At 41.2% G+C, this 24,854-nt stretch overlaps 1 protein-coding gene across 1 annotated transcript in view; it reads left to right on the forward strand.

Annotated features, from left to right (window-relative positions):
* The first annotated feature begins 8,218 nt into the window (after nucleotides 1–8,218).
* VIRMA (vir like m6A methyltransferase associated) overlaps nucleotides 8,219–24,854 on the forward strand; it is a 39,925-nt gene continuing 23,289 nt past the window's right edge. Inside the window, exons 1-2 of the mRNA XM_068983403.1 lie at nucleotides 8,219–8,281; nucleotides 21,215–21,330. Coding sequence (XP_068839504.1) covers nucleotides 8,219–8,281; nucleotides 21,215–21,330 — 179 coding nt within the window. The remainder of the gene's footprint in view (nucleotides 8,282–21,214; nucleotides 21,331–24,854) is intronic.

The following is a 24,854-nucleotide window of genomic DNA, read 5'->3' on the forward strand; positions in this document are numbered from 1 at the left end:
TGTTTTCCACAGTGGCTACACTAATTTACATTCCCACGAACAGTGTAATAGGATTCTCTTTTCTCCACACCCTCTCCAGCATTTGTTACTTGTAGACTTCTTAATCGCGGCCATTGTGACTGTTGTGAAGTGGTACCTCATTGAAGTTTTGATTTCTATTCCTTTAAAAGTTAGTGCTGTTGAGCATCTTTTCATTTCTGACTCAATTCTGTTCCATTGGTCTATATGTTTATCCTTATGCCATTACCACATTTATAATTACTCTAGTTTTGCAGTAAGTTTTAAAATAAGGAAGTGAATATCCTTAAAATTGGCTCTTTCTTCCAAAGACTGTTTTGTCTATTTGGTACCCCTTGCAATTCCATATGAATTTGAGGAGCAGATTTTCCACTTCAGGAGAAAAAAGCCTGTTAGACTTTGATAGGGATGGCATTGAATTTCTAGATCGCTTTGGGTAATGTCATCTTAACAATATTAAGTCTTCCAATCCATGAACACGGAATGTTTTTCCAGTTATTTAAGTCCTCTTTAATTTTTTCAGCAATATTCTGTATCTCCCATTGTACAAGCTAGTCACCTCATTGGTAAAATTCATTTGTTAGGTATTTCATTCTTTTAGATGCTATTGCAACTGTACACAGGTTTTTGAAAGTCATATTGAGGAGGTCATATTGAAAGTAGAGGAAAACATGTAAGCAAGGGCACAGAGATGTAAAACACCTTTGGATTAAGGGAGCCATATCTAGATGGGAATTGTTGAATCATCAAAGCCAGACAAGGTGAAAGAGTGAGCGAGGAAAACTGAATTTGGGATCCTTCACACTGTGAGAAGTGATGGATGGCCAATCAGGGATTCTGGGCTCTCCCAGAAGTCTGGCTAATATATCTCACTGTTTTGACCTCCTATATACCTTTCATGCTCTCTCAGTGGTAGCTGATGATCACACCGAGACAGTAAAAATCATAAAAAAGGAACTCTCTTGCTTCCCCATACTAAACTATTACTCCCATCTGTTGTGAACCCATGGACTCCTTTTTACCCCTAGTTCCCAGGGAGCAGGTATCCTATTAATAACAAAGGTTGCTTTCTGCTTGGCTACCAGATACCATCCCTCCCATCCATGCAATACATTGTCCCCTCTCTCTTCACCATCAATGTTTCTCCAGTGCTTCATATTATACTCCACCCTAAAAATACTCTGATTCCGTTTCCCTCCAACAATTACCTCATTTCTTTGTCCTATGAAACAAAAGTTCTCAGAAGAGTTGTTTATACCAGTTTTTTTACACTCCTTAATACATATTCATCTTGAAAATTTTTAGTTTTTATTAGGAAATCAGTTCTATTTCTTGGTCATCAAGTTCCCCTCCCTGGAGGCAAAAATAATTATGTTTCTTGCATAATTATTTCAGAGATAATCTATAAATTCAAATACACACAGTGGTATATTCCTGCAACACAAAGATGGAAACATAAGGTAACAATGGACTTTAATTAATAACAATGTATCAATACTGGCTCATCAATTGTAATCAATGTACAGTCCTGGGAATTCCCTGGTGGTCCAGTGTATCCAGTGTTTAGGACTCAGCACTTTCACTGCTGTGGTGTCCTGGTTAGTGATAGGGGAATCCTTGATTAGTGCGGAGGTGATATACAGAGATAGGAACTCTCCAGGTAAGAATACTGAAGTGGGTAGCCATTCCCTTCTCCAGGGGATCTTTACAACCGAGGGAATGAACCCAGGTCTCCCGCATTGCAGGTGGATTCTTTACCGTCTGAGCCACCAGGGAAGCCCATAGATAGGAACTCTGTACTGCTTACTCAATTTCCCATAAAAGTAAGCCTGTTATAAAAAATAATTTATTATTATTAGGCCATATTGCTTGTGGGATTTTAGTTTTTCAACCAGGGATTGAATCCACATCCTTGTTGTGAAAGTGTGGAGTCCTAACCACTGGACAGCCAGACAATTCGCCAGATATTATTATATTTTTTAATCTACCTCACATTACTCTTAGGTCAAAAAGAGAATTAAAGTTAAGAAAACCAGACTATGTAAAAAATACCAATAATAAAACCATTATAAGGTATTAATATACTCAGTTCAGTTTAGTCACTCAGTCGTGTCTGACTCTTTGTGACCCCATGGACTGCAGCACACCAGGCTTCCCTGTCCATCACCAACCCCTGGAGCTTACTCAAACTCATATCCATCGAGTTGGTGATGCTGTCCAACCATTTTAACATCTGTCATCCCTTCTCCTGCCTTCAATCTTTCCCAGCATGAGGGTCTTTTTCAATGAGTCAGCTCTTCTCATCAGGTGGCCAAAGTATTGGAGTTTCAGCCTCAGTGTCAGTCCTTCCAATGAATATTTGGGACTGATCTCCTTCAGAATGGACTGGTTGGATCTCCTTGAAGTCCAAGGGACTCTCGAGAGTCTTCTCCAACATCACCATTCAAAAGCATCAATTCTTCAGTGCTCAGCTTTCTTTGGTTCAATTCTCACATCCATACATGACTACTGGAAAAGCCATAGCTTTGAGTAGACGGATTTTGTCAGCAAAGTAATTAATATATTAGTGAAAGTGAAGTTGCTCAGTCTTGTCCGACTCTTTGCGACTCCATGGACTGTAGCTTACCAGTCTCCTCAGTCCTTGGAATTTTCCAGGCAAGAATACTGGATTGGGTAGCCATTTCTTTCTCCAGGGGATCTTCCCAACCCAGGGATTGAACCCGGGTATCCTGCATTGCAGGTAGACGCTTTACCGTCTTAGCCACAGGGAAGCCCAATTAATATATTAGTTACAGTTAAAGCAGAGCTTAGGAGGGGTTGATGCACATATAAAAGTAATACATATAAATGCAACAATTGACTCTCTGAAAGAAACAAATAGTAAAAGAGCTATAGGCGGAAACTGGATGGCTGAGGAAGGGAGTGGATAGGAGATTTACTTTTAAAACTTAAAAAAATAATTTCTTGTTAAATATTTCAGACACATCAAAAAACACCAGCCTAAAAAATAAAATATCAAAGCTGATGAAGCTCATCAATTACATCTCTCTGTGGTTCACTGCTATCTTGAAATTTTAGTGTTTATCATTCCAGTGCTTTTCTTTTTAATTTTGTAACATATATATGCTCCTAAAAATTTGTTATTTTATATGTTTAGAACTATTTAAATGCTGTATACTTTTCTACATGTGAATGGGTATTTGCTTAACCATTTTTTAGATTATCCATGTTAGTACACTCCAAGGAGCAGTGGCTGCCTGGGTGCAGGAGGGCCTAGAGGAGCCATCCCACATTGAAAGTCAGGAAGGGCGGCGGTGAGGAGACACCCTTCATCCAAGGTAAGGAGCAGCGGCTGTGCTTTGCTGGAGCAGCTGTGAAGAGATACCCCATGCCCAAGGTAAGAGAAACCCAAGTAAGATGGTAGGTGTTGCAAGAGGGCATCAGAGGGCAGACACACTGTAACCACACTCACAGAAAACTAGTCAATCTAATCACACTAGGACCATAGCCTTGTCTAGCTCAATGAAACTAACCCATACCCGTGGGGTAACACAAGACGGGCAGGTCATGGTGGAGAGGTCTGACAGAATGTGGTCCACTGGAGAAGGGAATCGCAAGCCACTTCAGTATTCTTGCCTTCAGAACCCTATGAACAGTATGAAAAGGCTAAATGATAGGACACTGAAAGAGGAACTCCCCAGGTCAGTAGGTGCCCAATATGCTACTGGAGATCAGTGGAGAAATAACTCCAGAAAGAATGAAGGGATGGAGCCAAAGCAAAAACAATACCCAGATGTGGATGTGACTGGTGATAGAAGCAAGGTCTGATGCTGTAAAGAGCAATATTGCATAAGAACCTGGAAAGTCAGGTCCATGAATCAAGGCAAATTGGAAGTGGTCAAACAGGAGACGGCAAGAGTGAACATCGACATTCTAGCAATCAGCGAACTAAAATGGACTGGAATGGGTGAATTTAACTCAGATGACCATTATATCTACTACTGTGGGCAGGAATCCCTCAGAAGAAATGGAGTAGCCATCATGGTCAACAAAAGAGTCCGAAATGCAGTACTTGGATGCAATCTCAAAAACGACAGAATGATCTCTATTCGTTTCCAAGGCAAACCATTAAATATCATGGTTTATGCCCCAACCAGTAATGCTGAAGAAGCTGAAGTTAAACGGTTCTATGAAGACCTACAAGACCTGTTAGAACTAACACCCAAAAAAGATGTCCTTTTCATTATAGGAGACTGGAATGCAAAAGTAGGAAGTCAAGAAACACCTGGAGTAAGGGGCAAATTTGGCCTTGGAATGCAGAATGAAGCAGGGTAAAGACTAATAAAATTTTGCCAAGAAAATGCACTGGTCATAGCAAACACCCTCTTCCAACAACACAAGAGAAGACTCTACACATAGACATCACAGATGGTCAACATTGAAATCAGATTGATTATATTCTTTGCAGCCAAAGATGGAGAAGCTCTATACAGTCAACAAAAACAAGACCAGGAGCTGACTGTGGCTCAGATCATGAACTCCTTATTACCAAATTCAGACTTAAATTGAAGAAAGTAGGGAAAACCGCTAGACCATTCAGGTATGATCTAAATAAAATCCGTTATGATTATACAGTGGAAGTGAGAAATAGATTTAAGGGCCTAGATTTGACAGATAGAGTGCCTGATGAACTATGGAATGAGGTTCGTGACATTGTACAGGAGACAGGGATCAAGACCATCCCCATGGAAAAGAAATGCAAAAAAGCAAAATGGCTGTCTGGGGAGGCCTTACAAATAGCGGAGAAAAGAAGAGAAGTGAAAAGCAAAGGAGAAAAGGAAAGATATAAGCATCTGAATGCAGAGTTCCAGAGAGTAGCAAAAAGAGATAAGAAAGCCTTCTTCAGCGATCAATGCAAAGAAATAGAGGAAAAGAACAGAATGGGAAAGACTAGAGATCTCTTCAAGAAAATCAGAGATACCAAGGGAACATTTCATGCAAAGATGGGCTCGATAAAGGACAGAAATGGTATGGACCTTACAGAAGCAGAAGATATTAAGAAGAGGTGACAGGAATACACGGAAGAACTGTACAAAAAAGATCTTCACGACCCGGATAATCACGATGGTGTGATCATTCACCTAGAGCCAGACATCCTGGAATGTGAAGTCAAGTGGGCCTTAGAAAGCATCACTACAAACAGCTAGTGGAGGTGATGGCATTCCAGTTGAGCTATTTCAAATCCTGACAGATGATGCTGTGAAAGTGCTGCACTCAATATGCCAACAAATTTGGAAAACTCAGCAGTGGCCACAGGACTGGAAAAGGTCAGTTTTCATTCCAATCCCAAAGAAAGGCAATGCCAAAGAATGCTCAAACTACCACACAATTGTACTCATCTCACATGCTAGTAAGGTAATGCTCAAAATTCTCCAAGCCAGGCTTCAGCAATACATGAACCGTGAACTTCCTGGTGTTCAAGCTGGTTTTAGAAAAGGCAGAGGAACCAGAGATCAAATTGCCCACATCCACTGGATCATGGGAAAAGCAAGAGAGTTCCAGAAAAACATCTATTTCTGCTTTATTGACTATGCCTAAGCCTTTGACTGTGTGGATCACAGTAAACTGTGGAAAATTCTGAGAGAGATGGGAATAGCAGACCACCTAACCTGCCTCTTGAGAAATCTGTATGCAGGTCAGGAAGCAACAGTTAGAACTGGACATGGAACAACAGACTGGTTCCAAATAGGAAAAGGAGTACGTCAAGGCTGTATATTGTCACCCTGCTTATTTAACTTCTATGCAGAGTACCTCATGAGAAACACTGGACTGGAAGAAACACAAGCTGGAATCAAGATTGCTGGGAGAAATATCAATAACCCCAGGTATGCAAATGACACCACCCTTATGGCAGAAAGTGAAGAGGAACTAAAAAGCCTCTTGATGAAAGTGAAAGAGGAGAGTGAAAAGTTTGGCTTAAAGCTCAACATTCAGAAAACGAAGATCATGGCATCTGGTCCCATCATTTCATGGGAAATAGGTGGGGAAACAGTGGAAAAAGTGTCAGACTTTACTTTTTGGGGCTCCAAAATCACTGCAGATGGTGACTGCAGCCATGAAATTAAAAGATGCTTACTCCTTGGAAGAAAAGTTATGACCAACCTAGATAGCATATTCAAAAGCAGAGACATTGCTTTGCCGACTAAGGTCCGTCTAGTCAAGGCTATGGTATTTCCAGTAGTCATGTATGGTTGTGAGAGTTGGACTGTGAACAAGGCTGAGAACCGAAGAACTGATGCTTTTGAACTATGGTGTTGGAGAAGACTCTTGAGAGTCCCTTGGACTGCAAGGAGATCCAACCAGTCCATTCTGAAGGAGATCAGCCCTGGGATTTCTTTGGAAGGAATGATGCTAAAGCTGAAGCTCTAATGTTTTGGCCACCTCATGTGAAGAGTTGATTCATTGGAAAAGACTCTGATGCTGGGAGGGATTGGGGGCAGGAGGAGAAGGGGACAACTGAGGATGAGATGGCTGGATGGCATCACTGACTCGATGGCCGTGAGTCTGAGTGAACTCTGGGAGTTGGTGATGGACAGGGAGGCCTGGCGTGTTGTGATTCATGGGGTCGCAACGAGTCGGACACGACTGAGTGACTGAACTGAACTGAACTGATGTTAGTACATATAGCACTGGATATAGCATTAAATACAGCATTCTTTCTGGAGAAGGAAATGGCAAGCCACACCAGTATTCTTGCCTAGAGAATTCTGTGGACAGAGGAGCCTGGTGGGCTGCTGTCCATAGGGTCGCCCAGAGTTGGACATGGCTGAAGCGACTTAGTGTGCATGCATGCATTGGAGAAGGAAATGGCAACCCACTCCAGTATTCTTGCCTGGATAATCCCAGGGACGAGGAGCCTGGTGGGTTGCTGTCTATGGGGTCGCAGAGAGTCGGACATGACTGAATCGACTTAGCAGCAGCCCCATAGCATTCTTTGTGCTTTATATATCCCATGGCATAAATATAACAGAATTTACTTATTTTTTTCTTTTTGATTATTTCATATTAATGACAATTAAGCTTGCAGTTTTTTAAAAGTAGAAAGTGTTGCCATGAATACTCTTGTATCTGTAGGTATTTCTCTGGGCACATGTGCAAGAAGTTTCCTAAAAGTGGGGTGTGTGGGTATGCATGGTCAGTCTCCGACTCTGCCACGGATGGACTGCAGCCTACCAGGCTCCTCTGTCCATAGAATTTTTCCAGGCGAGAATACTGGAGTGGGTTGCCATTTCCTGTTCCAGAGGATCTTCCTGACCCAGGGGTCTAACCGGAGTCCCTGGCGTTTCCTCTGTTGACAGGTGGATTCTTTACCACTGAGCCACCTGGGAAACTAGAAGTGGGGTGAGCACGAGTGATTTTACTAAATAATTCCTAATTGCTCTATCCAGCACTGGCGCCACTGTAGACTGCTGAACAGTTCCAGTCGCTGCAGTGTTCATCAACAGGGAGCCAGGGAGGCTTCCTTTTCACTCTACGTGGTAACCGCTCATGGCATTTCACGTTTCACAATTTTTTGAAATTTATTTTTTAACAAATTCCACAATAAGCCAGTGGATTAGGTATTATGACTGACAACGGACAGTTTTCTAGATGAGAAAACGAAAACAAAAAACCTCTTCGTTTTGAGACAGTTTCATCTTTAAGAAGAAAAATGCCTTAGTTTTCACCCGCGCTGACTGCACCTTGTTCCTGCCAGCGCTGGAAAAGTTACTTGCTGGCGGTTCACCGGGACCGGGTATACTGACTTGGGAGGGCTCCCTAACTTTCCTCCGCCTCTGCGAAGCCCGCTCGGCACTCGGCCACCCCGAGGCCGTCGTGGCTCTGAAACGCGGTGGGACGACGCGGTTTGGACCACCTGAGACCCCGTAGTACTCTCCCCGCCCACTCCTCCCCACCACTCCTCCCCCCACCACTTCTAACCGCCCCCCCATCTCTCGGCGCACGGAGAGCGCTCCCCACCGCCCCGAAGAAGGCTGGGCAGGCGACTTCCGGCAGCGCGACGCGTAGCGATAGGTCCAGGCTTCCGGCGCCAGCGCTCTGGTCACAGGAAGTACCGTCGTCGCTCCTTCTCCTCAGCCGCTGTCGCCGAGCTTGGAGGGCTGCCCCGGAAGTCCTCCCCCTTCCCCCGCCCGCGGCAAACATGGCGGTGGACTCGGCGATGGAGCTGCTATTTTTAGACACTTTCAAGCACCCGAGCGCCGAGGTACGTCTTCGCGACGTGATTCCGACCCTGTTTTTCGACTTGGGGACCCTTACAAAAAAAAAAAAAATCGTTAGGCGTTCCTCGACTTTTCTTGTACCGATTGCCGCTTTAATTCATCGCACACTGTCCTCTCAGCCTGGGTGTGGGCGCCGCGTCTGCGGAGGGTGGCGGGAGCTCCCCCACCCCCTCCTCATTTCCCTGAGTTGCTTGAGGCCCCGCGTCGTCTTTGGTTAAGCTGGCTGCTCTACTTGGCTTTGCTTCCCCTCACCCTGCCACCAGTCCCCCCGGGTCCGCTGTGGGCCTTGAAAAGGATCCTGAGTGTCAGGTTTACTGCAAGTGGTGTTTCGAAAGGGGTCTCGGACAGTTTGTGTTTGACAGTAGTGTCGGTAACTCAGCGGGTCACGTTGGTTTTCTGGTTTCCAAATTCATGCTCCTAGGTCCCTTTTCTAACGGGAGTCATGCCACCCAGGTGTGACACTCATTCGGCTGAAGACTGCAGCGTTCTCCAGTTTGCTCTGAAACTTTAATAAGTACTTATCTCTTGGAAAGATTTCACACCTAAGGACAAGAAGTACTCACACAGAACGTCCCTTGCATGAATACTTGTGAAGAGGAGAAATTTGTAGTCAGACTGTAGAGGACAATTGTGTTGTCTTGAGGGGTGAGAGTGGGCTGTTGTAGTCGTTCTGTATTAACTTGAGTGCCCTTGAATGTATGACTGGCTCTGCCATATGTAAATTGAATAGTTAACCAAAAGTTCCCGAAAACCGGCCAACAACGAACAGTAATGAAGTCCGTAGAGAAACTCCAGAGCTCACATTTCTCTTTCAATGTAGACGTAATTTAGAGAACTTTTTTTTACAAAATTGGGGTATAGTTGATTTACATTATTAGTTTCAAAAGTACAACATAGTGCTTTACAATTTTTATAGATTATATTGCATTTAGAGATATTATAAAGTATTGGCTGTATTCCCAGTGCTGTACAATATATCCTTGTGTGCGCTTCGCCGTATCTTACTCTGCGACCCCATGGATTATAGACCGCCAGGCTCCTCTGTCTGTGGGATTTTACCGGCAAGAATACTGGAGTGGATTGCCATTTCCTCCTCCAGGGGATCTTTCTGATTCAGGGATCAAACCTGCGTCGGCTGTGTCTCCTGTATTGGCAGTCGGATTCTTTTCCACTGCGGCCACCTGGGAAGCCCTTATCCTTGTAGCTTATTTATTCTATATGTAGAGTCGTTTGTGGACTTCCCAAGGGGCCTAGTGATAAAAAACCTGCCTGCCAATGCAGAAGACATAAGAGTCGCTTGGAGGAGGGCATGGCAACCCATTCCAGCAGTATTCTTGCCTGCAGAATCCCATGGGCAGAGGAGCCTGGCTGGCCACAGTCCACAGGGTTACAAAGAGTCGAACTCTGCTGAAGCGACTTAGCATGCCCACATGCACAGTCACTTGTACCTTGAGGGAAAACTTTTATTTCTTCAGATAGAGATGGTTGTGGGTAGCAGATGTACTTTGGAGCTTGATAAAATAAAATCTTTGACAACTTTGGTCTTACAGCATATCATGTGCTGTGTGTATGCTAAGTTGCCTCGGTCCTGTCCAACTCTTTGTGACCCTATAAGACTGTAGCCTGTCAGGCTTCTCTGTCCATGAGACTCTCCAGGCAAGAATATACCAGAGTGGGTTGCCAATGTCCTCGAGGGGATCTTCCTGACTCAGGAGTGGAAACTGTCTTTTATGTCTCTTGCATTGGCAGGTGGGCTCTTTACAACTAGTGCCACCTGGAAAGCCTCTTAGCATATCATACTAACAGTGAATTGATAGTGGTCTTTCATTTCATGTGGGTCAAATAGCTCTGTTTGTTCAAAGACCATACGTCTCTGAATATGGTTCCAGCTATGCTTTAGAAAACTCACAGTAGAGGCAGTAGTTGGATAAGAACAAACCTATCATGAACATAGAAATAAAGAACAGTTAAAAATGAAAGAAAAGAGTATGATGAATTAGTTTAGTAGTGTTCTAGTTTAGGAAAGTTAGCATCCATTCACTTAAGATATATTTAGAAATGTAGTTTTCATTCATTCTTAAGCAAGCATTGAAGACCATGGAGAGGATAGGACTACCAGAAGGTAATAAATACCTTTTGGCAATGATTGAGGAAGACTTAGTAGAGATCACATTTGAACTGAGTCTTGAAGGAGGAGTAGGGGTTTTGGGGGGTAGATGTTTGTCCTCAAGGAGTTTATAACTAGCATTGGAGATGAGACCCACAAAATTACGACTCAAGTTAAATAATGATGAGCACCTGAAGAGACAGAATGGAAATGCCTTGAGATTTCTTTCCTTTATTTCCAAAATAGCCATCAGTGTCTGGTATATTAGGACTCCAGCCAATATTTATTTAGATCCCTTTGATGGTACAAATAAAGGCTGTGTGATTTCAGGGGAGGGACAGATCACTTTCCATTTGAGAGTATCAGGGAAGACTTCATCAAGGCACGTGGCATTTGAACTTGATCTTTGGTGGATATGTTGGAGAGGCTATGTTGCACAGTTGTAGATAGGAAAGAAGGGTATTCTGGAGTAGTCATTCCTTTGGGAAGGTATGCTGAAGTAGCAGTTTGTAGTGGCCCCTGATGGACAGTTTGAAGCCATATCATGGAGTTCCTTAAATGGTCAGCAAAGGGGCATGGGCTTTATTTTGTAAGAAATAATTAGTTTTTGAGCAGGAAAATGATGTGATTAGTAAAATTAAGGTAGACTTGTACATTAGTGGGCTTCCCAGGTGACTCAGTGGTAAAGAATCCGCCTGCAGTTCAGGTGACTTGGGTTCAATTGGAAGGATCCCCTGGAGAAGGAAATGGCAAACCACTCCAGTATTCTTGCTGGTAAAATCCCATGGACAGAGGAGCTTGGTGGGCTACGGTCCATGAGATCACAAAAGAGTTGGACACAGCTTCATGACTAAGCAACAGCAAGTACTTCAGTACATTGGTACATCAATCATGCCTAAAATGGTTCAGAATAATCAGAGGTGGCAAATCAAGAAGAAAAAGTGAGACATAATGAAAACTTGAGTTAATAGATGGCCAGTAATCATTGTTAGCATTTATTGAATGTTTATTTTGTGCAAGACTAGTCCTTTGGTAATACAAATTTAAATACATTTAAAATTTAAATACGGTCCTTTTAAATACATTATCTCTAATCCACCCATCCTTTTGAAAGATAATTGTCTCCATTTGATAGATAAGGAAACTGAACATGAGACTTAGCAAAGTTAGGTGACTTTCCTAATGTGGCATAGCTGAATTAAGACATGCCAATGCACATTTCCTGACTCTAAAGCTGTGCAATGCTATGTCCCACTGGGACTAAGAAGGAAGGAATAGGTACATGATCAATTTTGGTTATAGAATTGACAGGATGGAAACTTCCCTGATGGTCCAGTGGTTAAGAATCCACCTTGCAATGCAGGGGATGAGCATTTGATCATTAGTCCAGTAACTAAGATCCCACATGCCTCGGTGCAACTAAGCCTGTGTGCCGAGACTACTGAGCCCGTGTGCTCTGGAGCCCTCATGTCACAGCTGGAGAGGCTATGCACTGCTGTGAGAGATCCTGAGAGCTGCAGCCAGGACTCAACACAGCCAAAATAAATAAATACGTAAATAAATATTAAAAAAAAAAAAAGAATTGCCAGGATTGCACCTCATCATGTAAGAGTAGCCAAAAATTCTCAATAACTGGAGAATTCTAGTTATAGAGAAATGGTGGAACTAGAGAATTGGTGGGCCTTGTTAGTCACAGAAAGGCTTCAACACAGAAGTACTTCTTCCTTAGATAAATGTGGCTGAGTTGTGGAATCTAACTAGTCTGTTCTTCAGTTTCCTGTTACCTCTCTAGTCATAAACCTTCTGTGATTTCCCACTGTCAACCTGTCTTCCTAGGTATATGTACTCTTCTGGATATTTTAAGTGCCTGCTACTTCACCGTAATATTTTTAGCTTTAAAAACAATTCAGTCAACTTTTATTAAGCACCTGTTAAACGTCTTTCTTTCATTATGCTAAGCACTGTGAAGATGGTGATTGCAGCCATGAAATTAAAAGACGCTTACTCCTTGGAAGGAAAGTTATGACCAACGTAGATAGCATATTAAAAAGCAGAGACATTACTTTGCCAACAAAGGTCCATCTAGTCAAGGCTACAGTTTTTCCAGTATTCATGTATGGATGTGAGAGTTGGACTGTGAACAAGGCTGAGCGCCGAAGACTTGATGCTTTTGAACTGTGGTGTTGAAGAAGACTCTTGATAGTCCCTTGGACTGCAAGGAGGTCCAACCAGTCCATTCTAAAGGAGATCAGCCCTGGGTGTTCTTTGGAAGGAATGATGCTAAAGCTGAAACTCCAGTGCTTTGGTCACCTCATGCGAAGAGTTGACTCGTTGGAAAAGACTGATGCTGGGAGGGATGGGGGGCAGGAAGAGAAGGGGGCGACAGAGTATGAGATGGCTGGATGGCACCACCGACTCGATGGCCGTGAGTCTGAGTGAACTCCAGGAGTTGGTGATGGACAGGGAGGCCTGGCATGCTGCGATTTATGGGGTCGCAAAGAGTCGGACATGACTGAGTGACTGAACTGAAGACTTGTTTCTTGACTTTTGGAAATGCCACTGTAACAGGAAAGTTAAAAGAAGCAATTAGTTCAGTTGGAATTAAAAGAAGCAATTAGTTCATTGCGGCACTATTTACAATAGCCAGGATGTGGAAGCAACCTAGGTGTCCATTGAAGATGATTGGACAAAGAAATTGTGGTACATATATACAATAGAATATTATTCAGCCATTAAAAGGAATGAATTTGAGTCAGTTGAACTGAGGTAGATGAACCTAGAGCCTGTTAAACAGAGGCTCTGGCCAACATTGTAGGCCAGAAAGAGAAAAACAAGTATATATTTTTAACGCATATATATGGCATCTAGAAAAATGCTAGTGATAAACTTATTTGTAGGGTAGGAATAGAGATGCAGACATGGAGAACAGACTTGGGGACACAGTGGGGGAAGACGAATTGAGAGAGTAGCATTGAATGTATACATTATCATATGTGAAATAGCTTCTCACTAGCTAGTGGGAAGTTGCTTTGTAACACAGGGACCTCAGCCTGGTGCTCTGTGACAACCTAGAGGGGTAGGATGGGGCCATGTGGTTCAAGAGGGGGAGAATATATGTATACTTATAGCTGATTCACGTCGTTGTACGGCAGAAACCAACACAACATTGTAAAGCAGTTATTCTCCAATTAATAAATTTTAAAAAGTGTGATCTGCTATACAGTGCTTATTGGATGAATAAACATATAATATTTCTTCAAAAACAATTTGAACTTAGTTTGATAAGCACTCATCTAGACTTGATCTGACTTGGCTTTTAAGAGAAGGTTGACATCTGAATGGAGTTGGGAGAGGAATGTGGGAGAGTTCTAAGCAGAGACAGTGGCATGGATGAGGACATACAGATGAGGAATACCAGGGCATTTTGAGGCTGTACGTTTGGAGTGATAATACTTGTCTATAAGACCAAGGAATTTGGCCTAGTGTATAGAATTAGAGAAGTGACCACTGAAAAGAAGGGAAATATTAGGTTGGTGCAAATATAATTGTGGTTTTGGACCGTGAATTTTAAATTATTATTAACAATTAGGCCCAAACAGATCTTTATTAATCAAAATAGGAACCATTAAAATCAACACTTTTTTGCCAATGAGAATTAAGTTTCGTTTATTCCTGTAGCATAAAAAAATCCATGCTTTGCAATTCTGTGAACTCTTGGAAAGCATTTTCTGGGTCCTACTGGTCGTGGAAGCTTTTTCCTTGCAGAAAATTGAGATGCTTGGTAGTTGGTTGGTGAGAGGTCAGGTGAATATGGCAGATGAGGCAAAACTTTATTCAACTTTTGGTGTTGGTTGTGCAAAGTACAGTCAGGTGTTGTTGTGGAGAATTGGGCCCTTTCTGTTGACCAATGCTGACTGCAGGCATTGGCAGTTTTTCAGTGCATCTCATTGATTTGCTGAGCATACTTCTCAGATGTAATGATTTCGTCAGGATTCAGAAAGCTGTGGTGGATCAGACAGGCAGCAGACCACCAGACAGTGACCTTGACCTTTTTCTGGTACAGAGTTGGCTTTGGGAAGTGATTTGGAGCATCTCAGTCCAACCACTGAGCTGGCCATCGCTGGTTATCATATACAATCCACTTTTCATTGCACAACACAATTTGATCAAGAAATGGTTCCTTGTTGTTGCATATAGTGAGAGAAGATGGGACTTCAAAATGACGATTTTTTTGATTTTTGATCAGCTCATGAGGTGTCCACTTAAAGAGCTTTTTCACCTTTCCAGTCTGCTTCAAATGCTGAACAGCCGTAGAATGATTGATGTTGAGTTCTTTAGCAGCTTCTCGTGTAGTTGTAAGAGGATCAGCTTTGATGATGACTCTCAGTTGTCGTTGTCAGCTTCCAATGGCCAACCACCGTTCTCCTCATCTTCAAGGCTCTGGTCTCCTTCGCACAACTTGTTGAAACATCACTGCACTGTATGTTCATTAGCAGTTCCTGAGCCAAATGCGTTGTTGATGTTACAATTTGTCCCCACTGCTTTACGACCCATTTTGAACTTGTAAGAAAATTGCTTGAATTTGTGTTTTGTCTAACATCATTTCCATAGTCTAAAATAAATACAAAATAAACAGCAAGTAATAAGTCAGCAAAAAGAAAAAACCAGAAATGCACATTAAAACGATAACATACCCACATCATTAACAATGTATTCCAAAATCAAGCAGCAAATTTCAACAGTGCAAAAACTGCAGTTACTTTTGCACCAACCTAATACATAGATTTCAGAGCTGTTTAGAGGTTTAATCAATAGAACTTGATGTTTAAATGAAGAAATTATTTAGGTGTGAGAGAATGAGAAAAAATCAGTCACTCATATAGGACAGTTTAGTTTTAGACTTGTTGAGCTTTTGGTGCCAGAGGTTTATTCAAATGGAAATGTCCAGCTGGCATTTGGATGTAGTGGTCTGGAGCTCAGGAGAGAAGTCTAAATGGAGGTACAGATTTTTGGAGTTGACTTCCTAGCAGTGGATGGAAATTTTAGAGAAATGTAAAGGAGAAAGGGAAAGATACAGCCAACTGAATGCAGGGTTCCAGAGAACAGCAAGGAGAGGTAAGAAAGCCTTAAGTGAACAATGCAAAGAAATAGAGGAAAACAGTAGAATGGGAAAAACTAGAGATCTTTTTAAGAAAATTGGAGCTACCAAGGAAACATTTCATGCAAAGATGGGCACAATAAAGGACTGAAATGGAAAAGACCTGACAGAGGCAGAAGAGATTATGAAGAGGTGGCAAGAATACACAGAACTATACAGAAAAGATCTTAATGACCCAGATAACCACAATGATGTCACTCACCTAGAGCCAGACATCCTGGAGTGTGAAGTCAAGTGGGCCTTAGGAAGCATCACTACAAGCAAAGTTAGTGAAGGTGATGGAATTCCAGCTGAGCTATTTCAAATCCTAAAAGATGATGCTGTTAAAGTGCTGTACTCTGCATGCCAGCAGATTTGGAAAACTCAGCAGTGGCCACAGGACTGGAAAAGGTCAGTTTTCATTTCAATCCCAAAGAAAGACAGTGCCAAAGGATGTTCAAACTGTTGTCATTTATGCTCATTTCACATGCTAACAAGGTAATGCTCAAAATCCTTCAAGTTCATCTTTAGTAGTACATGAACCGAGAACTTCAGATGTACATGCTGGATTTAGAAAAGGTGGAGGAACCAGAGATCATGTCACCAACATCCATTGGATCATAGAAAAAGCAAGGGGATTAAAAAAAAAATCTGCTTCATTCACTATGCTGAAGGCTTTGACTGTGTGGATCACAACAAACTATGGAAAATTCTGAAAGATGGGAATACCAGACCACCTTACCTGTCTCCTGAGAAACCTGTCTGCAGGTCAAGAAGCAACAGTTAGAACTGGACATGGAACAACAGACTGGTTCCGAATTGGGAAAGGAGTACATCAAGGCTGTGTATTGTCACCCTGCTTATTTAATTTATGAAAGTGAAATTGCTGGTTACTCAGTTGTGTCCTACTCTCTGTGACCTCATGGACTGTAGTCCGCCAGGCTTCTCTGTCCATTAGATTTCCCAGGCAAGAATACCGGAGTGAGTTACCATTTCCTTCTCCAGGGCATCTTTCCAACTCAGATCAGATCGAGTCTCCTGCATTGCAGGCAGATTATTTACCATCTGAGCCACTAGGGAAGATTATTTAACTTATACATCATTCTAAGTGGTGGACTGGATGATCCCAAGCTGGTATCATAATTGCCAGGAGAAAGGTCAACAGCTTCAGATATGTAAATGATACCACTCTAATGGCAGAAAGTGAAGAGGAGCTAAAGAGCCACTTGATGGAGGTGAAAGAGAAGAGTGAAAAACTGGCTTAAAACTTAAGATTTGAAAAACTAAGATCATGGCAAATAGAGAGGGGAAAAACCGGAAACTGACAGATATTCTTTTTTTGGGCTCCAGAATCACTGAAGATGGTGACTGCAGCCACAAAATTAGAAGACACTTGCTCCTTGGAAGAGAAGCCATGACAAACTTAGCATATTAAATAGCAGAGATATCACTTTGCTTACAGAAGTCCATCTAGTCAAAGCTATGGTTTTTCCAGTAGTCATGTACGGATATGAGAGTTGGACCATAATATATAAAGTAGGGTAAGGGTTGAAAATTTGGTGGTTTCTAATTGTGGTGCTAGAGAAGACTCTTGAGAGTCTCCTTGTACAGCAAGATCAAACCAGTCGATCCTAAAGGAAATCAACCTTGAATATTCACTGGAAAGACTAATGCTGATGCTGAAGCTGCAGTACTTTGGCCACGTGATGTGAAGAGCTAAATCACTAGAAAAGACCTCAATGCTGGGAAAGATGGAAGGCAGGAGAAGAAGGGGATGACAGAGGATGAGATGGTTGGATGGTATCACAGACTCAATGGACATGAGGTTGAGCAAACTTCAGGAGACAGTGAAGGACCGGGAAGCCTGGTCGGAAAGGCAGAGTTGGACACAACTTAGTGATTGAACAACAACAAGCTACTCTGCCCTACTTTTCTCCCACATTTTGCCCTCCAGTCTTTGTGAACTATGCCTGTAACTTCTTGAAGCTTCCCGGTTCTTATTTGCATTCCTTTTGTGCATGCTTCTCATTTTGCCTATTAAGCTTTCTCCCTCTGTTCCACTGATTCTTGTTTTCCTTAAAAATTTACTTAGATCAGGTAGTACTTCTTTTGGGAAGCCGTCCCTGACATTCTTCTTTTCCCCTCACAAATGTTTACCTACAATCTCATTTAGGTAAGTACTCCTTCCAATTTGAAGTTTTCTGTATGAGTCTGTATCATAGTAATTTGTCTGTTTGTTTACCACAATAGATTGTACCTTTATGGTAGGTCTTGTCTTTTTATTCTCAGGACCTAGCATACCTTGGGAGAAGGAAATGGCAACCCACTCTAGTGTTCTTGCCTGGAGAATCCCAGGGATGGGGGAGCCTGGTGGGCTGCCATCTATGGGGTCGCATAGAGTCGGACACTACTGAAGCGACTTAGCAGCAGCAGCAGCATACCTTGACGGAGAAGGCAATGGCACCCCACTCCAGTACTCTTGCCTGAAAAATCCCATGGGCAGAGAAGCCTGGTGGGCTGCGGTCCATGGGGTCGCAAACAGTCGGACACGACTGAGCGACTTCACTTTCACTTTTCATTTTCATGCATTGGAGAAGGAAATGGCAACCCACTCCAGTGTTCTTGCCTGGAGAATCCCAGGGATGGGGGAGCCTGGTGGGCTGCCGTCTATGGGGTCGCGCAAAGTCGGACACGACTGAAGTGACTTAGCAGCAGCAGCAGCAGCATACCTTGAAAGATTATAAACATTTAATAAATGTTTAGAAATAAATATTGAATAAAAGTGGTAGCAACTAATATAGAAACTGTTCTACTTACAAGCAAAATAGATTTTGAAAGGCTATAAAACCTTAAGTTCATTTTTTAGGTCCACAGTGACTATACCCTAACTACTACTAATACCGTTCATTAAATAACAGAGGGGCAGGGTGGAGGAGGATAGAATAAAGTTTTGTTCTATGTTTCCTTTGTAAATATTAATGATAATTTTTAACTGTATAAGCAAAGGAGCTTTTATACAGTAGATTTTTTAAATAAAGGAGTTATTTACAGGAAGGAAACATAGAACCAAAGTTTGAGGCAGAATGCTTATTTCTTTTATAAAAGTCTACTGTAGTATTTATTGAATACCTACAGTATATTTGTAATAGGATACAGTTTCGGCTGCTGCCATCAAGTCAGGATAACGGTGGGTTAGATAAAATAAGACTGTCTCTTTCAATCTGATTGTGAGTATTCTAGGGCTAACGTGATAGCTCTGCATTGTCAGGGACAGGCTTTTCTGTTGTCTTTCTCTCTCATTCTTAGGGTATCTCCTGCATTGTCCAAGACAGCTCACTGTAACGTGTGTTCTAAAAAAGCAGCAGAGTATAGAAGAAGAAGGGACAGGAGGTTCTGAAGTCAGGACTTTCTCTTTAAGGACACAACCCAGAGTTGCCTACATCATTTCCACTTACATCCCATTGATGGAATCTAGCAATCACATGTTCACACTGGCTTCCCAGAATCTAGGAGACTCAGTTCACTTGTGCCTAACTTTAAGAGAGTTGTATTGGAAAACAGCTAGCAGTCAGCCTCAATTCATGTTCATCTTGTTTCTTGTATATCTTTGCGAATATTAAGTACATTTGAATAGTTAAATTATATTAAGACTTCTAGATCTACATATTTGGTTATACTCAATCTCTGAGTTTAAAGTGCAAAATTAGAAAGTCATCCTCTGTCCCATTTTAGGAAAGACTCATTTGACCAGTCTTCTGGTCTGTTGAGAGACACAGTATTCTTTGCAGCTTCAAGAGCACTCAGGACTCAGTCCTTTTAGATGCAGATTATATGAACCATTTTTGTTAAAAATTTCAGTCACCAGGCAGTGATGGTTGGCTGCTTGTTGCAGAGCATGAGCTCAAGGGCGTGGGGGCTTCAGTAGTTGCGGCTGGCTAGAGCATGGGGTTGTAGCTGAACTGCTAGGAAAACTTGATATAAAATAATAGTCCAAAAACAATGTGAAAAATTTCTTCTAAAATTATTAATCACAAGAGCTAGTTTGTCTGATCTTGTGTCAAGTGATACAGAGAAATAAATGTACACTAAATTTATGGTATCCATTTGTTATTATGATAAATTCTTTTTAAAAAATATTTATTTATTGCTTTATTTGGCTGTACCAGGTCTTAGTTGTGGCCCGAGGGATCTTTGATCTTCGTTGCGCCCCGCAGGTTCTTTAGTTGCTGCATGTAGGGTCTAGTTCCCTAGCCAGGGAGTGAACCCAGGCCCCATGCATTGGGAGCTCAGAATCTTAGCCACTGGACCACCAGGGAAGTCCTGAAAAATTCTTAAGTTTGTGGATTTTTTCCTCTTTTTTAGATTTGAGAGTGTTTACGTTATCTAATCAGTACCTGAATGACTTCCTTTGATCTCTTGATATTAGTTAGTATATAAGTTTGGTAAACTAAGCTAATTTAAGAGATTCACTATCTATCATCTATAATTCAGAAATTGAAAAAATGGCAGGAAAAATCTGCCCTGAATTCATCAGGCCATATGCTGTGCTTTGAACTGACTTTATGCTTGTTATAATGTTTACTTAGTGTGAACGTTTATACGTTTGCTGCAGAAGTATTAATGTTTTGGTTACAAGTTAACTGTCGCAGAAACTATTGGGCTGTTAAGTAATATGCAGTATTTGTATCATTAGTTTCTAAAAATCTTTAAAGTCAGGATTCTGAATGCCTCTGGCTCCACAGGTTTCCACTAAAGCAGCAGTCCCCAACCTTTTTGGCACCAGGGGCTGGTTTTGTGGGAGACAGCATGACTGTGGGTGGGGGGTCCTGGTCTGGGGACGATTCTCATAAGGAGCGTGCCACCGCGGTCCCTCACGTGTGTTGGATCCACGCTTCTATGAACATCGAATGCCACCAGTGAGCTGGCGGGAGGCGAGCTTGGGGCAGCGTGAGTGAGGGGGAGCTGCTGTCACTGCAGGTGACGCTTCGTTTGCTTGCCTGCCACTCACGCCCTGCCGTGTGACCCCTTCCAGGCTGTGGCCTGGGCTTGGGGACCCCTGCAGTAGGGATTATTGGTCTGTATTGGCCCGGACAAGACACCCGGGAAGCAGATGCAGAAAATGTTATACAAGGGGAGGGATTTAACTAGGTACATTTTATCATCAGCTGTTTTTTTTTTTTTTTTTTCAACTTTTGGCTGTGCTGGGTCTTCGTTGCTGCGTTGGACTTTCTGTGGTTGGTGGCCAATGGGGGCTGTTCCCTAGTTGCAGTGCCTGGGCTTCTCATCATGGTGGCTTTCCTTGTTGCAGGGCATGGGCTTTAGGGCGTGTGGCTTCAGTAGTTGTGGCTGGCGGGCTCTAGAGTGTGGGCTTAGTAGAGGTGGTACATGAGCTTAGTTGCTCCGTAGCGTGTGGAATTGTTATCCGGGACCAGGGGTCAAACTATGTCCCCTGCATTGGCAGGCAGATTCTTAACCACTGGACCACTAGGAAAGTCCCTCATTGGCTATTTTTAAAAATGGTTTTTACACCATTTATAATATAATAGCACTGTTTTAATGATAGTGTTTATTTAAAAATTATTTGTGACATTCTAAATGAAACAAATTGAAGGTGAATACATTTTGACTAGACAAAGTGTTTTGCTTACAGTATATTCTTCTCTTTTCTTAAAGCAAAGTTCTCATATAGATGTGGTTCGTTTTCCATGTGTGGTTTATATAAATGAAGTTCGAGTCATACCCCCGGGAGTAAGAGCCCATAGCAACTTGCCTGACAATAGAGCATATGGGTGAGTCAGTTTTCTTTTTTAAAAGTGTTTTTGACTAAAGATGACCTAGAAACATACTTCCAAATGCAAAAATATTTTGTAAGTTAAACAAACTAACAAAAATAAAACTTTATTCAGTTTTAGTTATGTTGCATTATAATTGACTTTTAAGTTTTCTGTATAATCCATATATTACTATAAACTTGAAAAGAGTAATTATTTGACCTAAGTACTAGATTAAGTTTTTCTTTCTTCATTTATTTTTTTTTTAATTGGTAGAAATAGGTTTATATTTTCCAAACTATTGTAGGGTGGCACAGTATAGTAGACAGAGTATTTTTAATGTGCTGTTTTTCTTGAAAATAAATGCATCTGTAATATTGAGAAATATATCTTTTATTATGTTACATTTTTTATATTATAGTGTTAGTTTTCATGCCTTATTGGTGATCATCTTAGCCTGATACATGTGTCTTTTTGTAAATATGTAGCTTCACATTAGCCATTAGTTGTACTGAGCAAGTAGTTACTTGAGCATCATTTCTCTTTTTTAAGGTCTGTGGGAAAGAAACCAAATGTAAGACATTGTTCCTAATGTGGAGTTGTTTTTTTAAATTATTCTTTTTTTTTGGTTGTGCTATGAGGCTTGCAGGAACTTAGTTCCTTGACCAGGGATTGAACCCAAGTCATGGCAGTGAAAGTTCCTTACCCCTGGACTGCCAGGGAACTCCCTAATGTGGAGTTGTTGATAACTTTAACAACTGACACAAAACAGAGGAATTTGATTTTTGTTATAACGTGAATAATCATCATCGTCTTTTGATTTTAATTACATGAATTGGAGATAAAAGCTAAATTTTCGTTATGGAAGCATAAATATGTGTAATAAATATATCGGTGGGTTCTTAGCTTATAGCCTAGGTATCAATGCCGCATTGTGACATGTCCATGCTTTGATAGCTCAGTTTCTGTTACATGAAAGAATTAAGCCAACTATGTAGTAGTGGCTGGTACAGTACAGACTCAAAGTTAAGGGCTCATTTCTTCATAGTTGTGAAAAGTAGTTTGTTGTTTGTAGAGTGGATATAAAATTCTTCAGGTGTTTTCAGGTCATTCAAAGGTAAAACATAAAAACAAAGCAATAATAATGATTAATGTTTATATGACAGATCATTATAGTTAACTTTTTTGCCATGTGTAAGGGAATAAAAACTCCTGTTTTCTTGTGTTTCTTTCTACTTTTCCTAGAATGTAGAATGCGAAAGATGGAGTAATGATAGAGTATCCAGCCGACTTCTCTAATTGCACTGCTTTGGGGCAAGAAGGCTCTATTGTTACCTGGTGCTGTGTAACAAACCTCAGCAAATTTAGCAACTTAATCGCCCACTATTTCTGAGGGTCAGGAACTTGGGTGCTGCTTGCTTGGCTCAGGTTCCCTCATGAGGTTATAACCAAGTTATAGGCCTCGGGTTGCAGTCTCAGAAGATTTGACTGAGGCTGGGGAATTTTAGAAGCCCACTCACATGACTGTTGGCGGGAGACCTTCAGTTGTTTGCCAGGAGATCCTTTCTGTGGGTCGCTGTGTCACAGCATGGGTTCTTCCAGGGTGAGTGATCCAAGAATGAGAGTGAGAGAGCATGCCCAAGAAGGAAGCCACAGTCACTGTATTTGTAACTTAATATCAGAAATCGCATATGTCACATACTTTCATATAACTGCTTTTACTATATTCTGTTGACTACATATTCTGCTGGTACAGTGTGGGAGGGAACTATACAGGGGGGTGACTGTCAGGAAGCGGGAGTCTTTGGGGTCTATTTTGGAGGCTGGCTGTAACAGCAGGCAAAATGGATCTCTTGTCATTAGCTGCAGTGGGTAAGAGCATTACATTTCCCCTCTTCTCTCCTTTTTCTTAGCTGGGAATAAATGACTGTTCATGTTTTAATAATTCCAGACATGAAATTGTTACCAGAATCAGTGTTATACACAATATGTTATAAACCATAAGATGAAGTACTAATTCAGTAATACAGATGTATTGATTTGGCCAAAATGTTCATTCAGGTTTTTCTACTACATTTTATGGAAAAACCTGGAAGAACTTTCTGGCCGACCCAATAAGATATTGGGAAGCCTGGAATCTCAAGGTTGAAAGTTAATGTTAGAGGTCATATATTTGTGCAGCACACTTTATGATCATACTCTCATTACAAAATTCAGAACTGTGTAAGGTAAAATTAAAATCCTTACAATCCCTCTATTCTGAGAGAAGCTTAGTATTTTGATGTCCTATGTTTTTAAATTTATATGTGAGCATTTGAGGGGGCTTCCCAGGTGATGTGAAGCATTTGTATGTGTGTATGTATATATGTATGTATATGTATATATTTTGGGGGGAGGATAGGTATATCTTATGTGAGATTAGGTTTTAGAGTCAACAATTTTTAAGGTGAAAATCTTGTAAAGTCAGATTACGTGGATTCATTTCAGCGACCAGGACATGAGTCTTTTTTGCCTCCAGAGGAAATAATTTGCATTTCAACCCATTTTCCTCTCCTTTTGGAGGCCAGGGTCTGGTTATAAGCCAAATGGTAGGAGGAGAGAGACTGGAGTTGTTGAGCACATACGGTTGAATTAGGGCGAGATAGAGTGCATGATGCTGTTCTGACCCAGGCGCACACTGTTCTGTGTATTCCTTTATTTCATTTAACATGATGTCAGGAGTACTTCACTGCATTTAAATTTATTTGAAAATATGATTTCTAATGACTGCATAATCTTAACAAATTACTGTACTGTCATTTACTTGGCTAGTTCCTAAAGTGGGGGCTGTTAGATGGTTTTTAGTTTTCAGATTTTTAGTATAATGAATCTCCTCTTGAAAAAAAAAGAAACTTTGTATGTCAGTGTTTCCATAGAAACACTTTGTAATGAAAAGTATTTTTAGATTAAATGGTGTGAACATTTTCTCAGTCTCCTGAGTTGTATTGCCATAGTCTTTCAGAATGGTTGTACCTGTTTGTATTTCTACCAGAAATACATAAGGGAATCTCTTCCATAGTACTTTGGGCATTACACTTTTTACCATTTAGATTTTTTGTGAATAAACAAAGCATGTGTTGTCTAAAAACTGATTTTAGTTAAGGCAAAGGAATTTCAGCCAAGGGTATATAGTAAGATTTCATTCTAATGCAAATTAAATAGGCTTTAAACTCTACTAGGTAAGTCTATAAAAAAAGATTTATGTAAATTAATGCTATACAAATTGGAGTTTAAGCTTTAAGTCACAGTTTAGGGCTCTGATGTTCAAATTATTATAGTCCTGTATGAATATGGGTTAAGCTGAAATTAAATGTAATTATTATGTACAACTTAAAGTTAACTCCTGATTCTTTTTTGCTAATAAAATAATGATATAAAGAATAAAAAAACTATATACCTTGATTAATTAGCATTTTCTATTAAAATGCTTAAAAAAATTTAAATGTCTGTGTGTTTTAAAATGGTCCAAGCAGCAGGCAAAAGATACTTGATGGCTAAAAACT

Source organism: Capricornis sumatraensis, chromosome 11 (genome assembly GCF_032405125.1).
Source record: "Capricornis sumatraensis isolate serow.1 chromosome 11, serow.2, whole genome shotgun sequence".
In the NCBI taxonomy this organism is placed as follows: domain Eukaryota; kingdom Metazoa; phylum Chordata; class Mammalia; order Artiodactyla; family Bovidae; genus Capricornis; species Capricornis sumatraensis.